Here is a 6,773-nt window from a genome sequence, read left to right as displayed (position 1 = left end):
CTTCTTGTGACTTGTCCACTCGACAGGATCGAGTTTTTCTCCCACCCCGGGAGAGTTGATGCGGACTCGACCCAATTATTTTATTTCATGTTTTATTTATTGATGTCTTTTTATTTCATTGGGCTTGTCTAGTAGGTTTGGCCCAAGCCTGTGAACGTTATGTTTTTTTTTTGCTATTTGTATTTTGGTAATTGGAATTGCAAAACTGTTAATGAGTATGATGAGTTAAAATTGGTTATGGCGTATCCTTCCTCTCCTCTCTCCTTTCCCCATGAATTTCTGCTTCTTTTTCGATTTTTCCCCACATTTTCTCTGGTTTTCCCCCCTTTCTTGCTGCCATCTTCTCTATCCTAGATCATACTTTAGGTAGAAACTTGTGGAGAAGTTGAGCTTGGACACTAGGAGTTTGGACTTTAATAAATACTGTACTATTTTTTCCTTGATTGAGGTTTCGTTTCGCTAGAGTTTCTTGACAAAATTTTAGTTAGACAGCTTTCTTCACATATTTGAAATAATAATATACTCTTCTTCCTTCATTAGGATTTTTCTTAATAAGATTTTAGCAAAACATAATCTTTGTACTACGGACATTCAAGGGAAAGTTTTGTATAATCACAGTTGTTACAAATTGTATAGATCCAGGATTTTCAATTAAAGAAATTGATAATTTTCCTCTCATTCAATAATGGAGAAATCTTACAGAATAAATAGAAGAGAGAACAATACCCTAGCCTCTAATTGTGCGATATCTTTCTAAACTAATTCCTCTAAATAAGGAAAATGACTAATTTAAGAAAACTAGGAATTTGGGTAACAGCTTACCCAAATCCTTTATTAAAGAAACAATAATTAGTAAATCCCAAGAATTTGTGTGCCTTAGTTACATAGATATTTTTGAATTTTTATACTTCTCCTCCAACTGGGTAGTAGATGTTTGTCATTCCCCGCTTGGAACTAAATTCTTCAAAATTTGTCAGAGCATGTCTGCAATTTGTTGGCGAGTTGACATATGCAGAAGATTTATAATCCTATTATCTATCTTTTCCTAGATGAAGTGATGATTTATCTCGACATGTTTGGTCCAGTCATAATGTACATGATCTTTTGCGATGCTTATTGCTTCTTGGTTATAACAAAATGTAGTTATTGATTCTTCTACAGAAATGCTCAATTCATTTAGAAGTCTTTTATCCACATTCATTCATAAATTCCATAAGCCACTGCTCTAAATTCTGCTTTAGCACTATTTCGAGCAACTACTAATTATTTTTTCCTTCGCCAAGTTACCAAGTATTCCCACCCAAAAGTATAGTATCTTGAAGTAGATTACAGTCTATAACTAAACTTGCCTACTCAGCATCAGTAAACATTTCAATCTTCCTGTTCGAGTTTTTTTCCTAGAAAATAGCCCTTTTCCTGGTATCATCTTTAAATACCTCAGGATTTTGTAAATAGCTTCCATATGTTTCTCCATAGGACTGCTCATAAATTGACCAACCACACTTATTGGCAAACCAATATCTGGTTTAGTGTGGGAGAGATAGATCAACTTGATAATAAGTCTTTGATACATACCCTTATCCACTAGAGCACTATCATCTTTGTTTCCAAGTTTAACATATGAATCCATAGGAGTTTCTGTTAACTTGTACCCTAACATTCTAGTTTTCTTTAAGAAATCCAGACATATTTGCATTGTAAGAATGAGAATTCCTTGTATGATCGAGCCACCTCCATACCCAGGACGTATTTCAAATTTTCTAAGCCTTTAATTTGCTAGGAGTCTTTTAAGTTTACTCATTTCTTCTGAAAATTCTCCTGTGACAACAATGTTATCTACATATACTATTAAAATACCTGATTTACCTTTAGGAGATCTTTTCATAAATAATAGGTAATCAGCTCGACATTGAATGTACTTATATCGTTTGACCACTTAGGTAAATCTGTTAAACCAAGTGTGTGGGGATTGCTTTAAGCCATATAAAGACTTTTTAAGTTTGCAGACTTTGTTAACTCTAGCAAACGTATTAAAGCCTGAAGGAATTTCCATGTAGACTTCTTCTTCAAGATTACCATTGAGGAAAACATTCTTCACATATAACTAATAGAGTGGCCACTCCAAGTTAGATGCAAGAGATAAAAATACAAGCACGATGTTAAGTTTTGCTATAGGGGCAAATATCTTTTTGTAGTCTATTCCATAGGATTTGGATAAGCCCTTTTGCCACAAGATGAGCTTTATACCTTTCTATATTACCATCAGGTTTATGTTCGATTAGCGAAAATCCACTTGTAGCCCAGTGGTTGCTTTCCTGATTGCAGTTCAGTAATTTCCCATGTTTTGTTCTTTTCCTGTGTTTAAATATCCTCAAAGATAGCTGTCTTCCATTCGGATACTTCGATTACCTCATGTATGGAATTTGGAACCAGTACTTGACTAAGATTGCTAACAAATGCATGGAAACTAGGAGAAAGACTCTCATAGGATACAAAGTTAGGAATAGGGTGATTTAGGGATGTCAACGAGCAGAAACTCAAGGCTCGGGTTTGGCTCGGTTAAAATAAGCGAGCTTTTTTTCAACTTGAGCCGAGCTTTTGCTAGGCCAAAAAATTGGCTCGACCGAAACTTTCGGCTCGAGTCTTTCCGAACCGAGCCGGGAAAGCTCAAATTTGGTTTTGGTTTTTTTATTATAGTTAAATGAAGGCAGCAGAGGCTGAAGGCAAGTTGCTGCCTTAAAAAAGGTAGGTTGTTACCTTATCAAATAAGGCAGCACGCTTCTGCCTATTTTAGGCAGCGTGTTGCTGCCTTCTAAATTATTATTATTTTCACTAATATAGGCCTATGAGCCCGAGCCACACGGGCCTGCTAGGGCTTTGCTCGGCACTCAAAAATAGGGCTCGGCCCAAGCCTCGAGCCGAGCTACGGGCAGCCCGAACCGACGAGCCCGATTGCCATCGCTAGGGTAATTAGTGCAAGATTTTACACCCTTTCTTAAGGCAATTGGCCTATCAAGTTCTTCACTAGGAAACTCAATATTGATAGGCTCGGATGAGGTATTACCCTGTGAATTTTTAGAAATGTTTGAACTCTATTTGGACGCCTAACCTTGCTCACGGTATGTCAGATTCTTCACTCTTTCCTATATCCTTTTCTTTCCGAATAAACAAGCAACTTAAGAGAAATGGATGGATATGAATTATAAGGAACATGACTTGAAATTTGTGGTGGCCAGGTTCTGGGTTGTAGAATTGTTGTAGTGGACACATCAATCATGTTCATGACTTGAAGAGTAGGATAACTGGAAGTTATGGACATGGAAATTTCAGGTGTTGTAACAATAGAGGAGATAATGTTCCATAGTTGATATTCACGTGAAAAATTCTCCCACTGAATATCAATTTTGGTGTAATAAGGCTGCTAAACATGTCATATGATAGGGGAACAACCCTTGTACATTTTCTGATTTGAGGAATATCCTATGAATATGCATTTGATAGCCTTGGGATCAAGTTTGCTCCTACTGTGTGAATAGATATGGATTTAGGCAGAACACCTAAACACTTCCATGGGAATGTTTGAGATCATTTTTGTGCTTGGATATGATTTTAAGAGTATACGAGTTTAAAAATTGAGTACTCAAAAAGGCATTCCGTTTATGAGATATGCTATTGATAGAGCTACTTCTACCCAGAAGTTTTTAGGAACTTGAGTGGTAAACATAAGTGACCTAGCAACCTCAAGAAAAATGCCTATTTTTTTCTTGAGGTTACTCCGTGTTGTTGTGGTGTGCTAACACAAGAGCTCCGATGTACTATCCCCTGACTTGATAAATAATCACCTAAAGCTGAGGCAAAATATTCACGTACATTATCAGCTCTCAATACATGTATTTTTGTTTTGAATTAAGTTTGAATCATAGAGTTGAAATTTTTAAATATTTGACCAACCTTGGATTTCTCTTTCATAAGGAATATCCATGTGACGCAAATGTGATCATCTATGAAGGATATAAACCATCAACTTCTTGTTATATTTTTAATTTTGGATGGTCCCAAATTATCTGAGTGAATCAATGAAAAAGGATGTGACTTTTTATAAGGAAGACTTGGATAAGAATTTCTTACATGTTTTGAGAATTGACAAATTTTGCATGAAAAATTATTTGAACTTTTATTCTTGAATAACCAAGAAAAGAGTTTCTCAAGGTACAAAATGTTTGGATGACCTAACCAATCGTGAAATAACATGATTTCACTATCTTTATTGAAAACAGAACACGGCACAATGCTATTTTGAAATTGACTTGTAGAGCTTTGAGTGCTTATCTTTTAAAAGAATTATTGACTTTGAGGAGATAATGCCCCGAACACACCTCAACACTACCAATCGTCTTCTCCAAATCCAAATCTTAAAATTCACAAAGTTTGGAAGAAATTTAGCACTGTAGTTCTGATCACGGGTGAGTTTATAAACAAACAACAATTTACAGTCAAGATTTGGTACAAATGAAACTAAATTGAGCGCCAATTGGTTTGAGATACAAACAGGCCTAATTTAAACAACTTTAGATAATAAACTATCTACAATTCTAACTTCAAGTTCTTCATTGCATGGTTTATAATTTCTAAAAATAGAGAGATCACTTGTCATACGATATGAAGTATTAGGTTTTGAGTTGTTAATTCTGTGAACAAAAGGGTCAAATTGTAAATGTTTAAAAGTTAAGGACTACAATGCAATTTTGTAAAAGTATGTTGGGTTCGAGTTGAGAAAAAGGAAAGAAGAAGAGTCAAAATTTTACTAGCTGCTTGCTAGGAGATTGCTCAAGCGGAAGAAATAAAGACCTAGTCGTTGTTGACTTCATTCTCAATGTTTTGATCATAACAAACAAGATTAATATTGTTTCTAACAATTTAATTTGAGTAATTATAATTCAATGTTAAAATCAATTAAGCACTAAGTACTCAAGTCAAATCATTTGAGACGAAAAAAGAACAAGAGCACGAGAGACGGCATCAAAGAAAGAGGTCAAGATCGCAGTCACACATTCAAGAATTTAATAGCCAAATTTCGGAAGAAGATCCAAGACTTGATTTATTAGGCAAAATGTAAAGGTACTAACACTTTAACATTTGGGAATGAATGGTTAAGCTCAAAATCCTTCTATGCATTAAAAACAATTTTTGTGTATTAAAAGTCATTCCAATACAACATTTTGATCAAATATAAAAATGACTTTGAAAAGTGATACTTGGACTTTAAAAACTATTTTTATCATGAAAAATTAGTTAAAAATATTTTTCAAAGATTCATGCACTTCAAAACTTTCAAATCGGAACAATCGGGATCAAAACATAAAAACACCACGCTGTTAGGGCGGTCAACCGCCCAAAGGGGACCGAACCCTCTCTAACGGTCCGAAATTTGGCCGTTCTGACTTCTAATTTTTGCTGTACAAATGGCTATATTAATCTTTTAAACAAGAGGAGGTCGAATGGACTTGTCTTTCCCAAATACAGATTTTTTTCATTTTTGAACTCTATAAATATCATCACTCTTCCCATTCTTCATAAGATTTTCAAGTGTATCAAATTGAGATATTTTTGTTTTAAGAATTTTTTGAGCTTTCCTTTGCATTCATTTAATTTGTTTCTTCATATCAAAAACTTTGATTGATTCAAATTTCTTAATCCTCATTCTCATCAAAGTTTTTCATTTTTCTTTGTGCTTAACTTATTTATATTATTATCAAAAGAGTGATATATTCTTGAAGAATGTATTTGAACGTACATTGCATAAATCTTTCTACTTCTTCATATTGAAAACTTTGATTGTTAAATCAAATTTCTTGAATCAATTTCTCTTATCAAAGTTTTTCATCTCTCTTTGTTCTTAACTTATTTATATCAATTTTAAAAGAGAAATATATTTTTGAAGAAGATCTTTGCAATTATATTGCATAAATTTTTCAAATTCTTCATATTGAAAACTTTGATTTATTGAATCAAATTTGTAAAATTATCATATTCATCAAGGTTTCCTATTTCTCTCTTACTGCTTAATTTATTACACTCATTCATTAAAGAGATATATTTCTTGAGAAGATTATTTGAATTTATATTGCATTCAATTCTTCTTCATCTTCGAAACATTTTGATTGGTTGATTCTAATTTTTAATTGTTATTTTCATCAAAGTTTTTATCTAAAACTTGAGCTATTATTTGTTAGTTTTCATTGAAGTGTTAGCCTCTCTTTTTTACATAATTTGTTTTGTATTATTTATTAAGAGATGATTTGATTGTAAATCACTTTAATAAAGTGTGGTTCATGTTGAGGTTCTAAAAAACTCAACATTGTGTAAGGATCGATGCTCTTTGTTATAAGTCACCGAATGGGTCATATTGAGGTCCTATAAAGCTCAGCATAGTGAAGAGGCTTTGCTCGTGCCGGAGAGCTTGATAACGAAGTACGTAAATCATTGCTTTAGATCAAACTTCTACAATTATATCATTTGCATTCTCTTTCCCTTTTACTTACCACTTTTATACTTGCGCTTAATATTTGAATTTATCAATTTAGTCCTTGCTTTCTTATTTGTGCCTATTTGTTTAATTGATATATTAGCTATCAAATTGGTTTATATCTAGAATTAATTTTCGAAAAAGTTTTAAAAATCAATTCACCCCCTCTTGGTTAGTCATTCCCTGAGCTTTCAATTGCAAGTTGATTACCCCTGTCTAGCTTGATTGAAACAACGTCGCTCAATTT

The 6,773-nt window shown here is 33.5% G+C and overlaps 1 protein-coding gene across 1 annotated transcript in view; it reads right to left on the bottom strand.

Annotated features, from left to right (window-relative positions):
* Positions 1–1,936: 1,936 nt before the first annotated feature.
* Positions 1,937–6,773, bottom strand: part of LOC111370028 — a 5,136-nt gene continuing 299 nt past the window's right edge. Inside the window, exons 2-4 of the mRNA XM_022991740.1 lie at positions 3,459–3,521; positions 3,170–3,302; positions 1,937–2,104 (exon numbers count right to left, since the gene is read on the bottom strand). Coding sequence (XP_022847508.1) covers positions 1,937–2,104; positions 3,170–3,302; positions 3,459–3,521 — 364 coding nt within the window. The remainder of the gene's footprint in view (positions 2,105–3,169; positions 3,303–3,458; positions 3,522–6,773) is intronic.

This window comes from Olea europaea, chromosome 21, assembly GCF_002742605.1.
Source record: "Olea europaea var. sylvestris chromosome 21, O_europaea_v1, whole genome shotgun sequence".
In the NCBI taxonomy this organism is placed as follows: domain Eukaryota; kingdom Viridiplantae; phylum Streptophyta; class Magnoliopsida; order Lamiales; family Oleaceae; genus Olea; species Olea europaea.
This window is presented reverse-complemented; position numbering and strand designations above follow the sequence as displayed.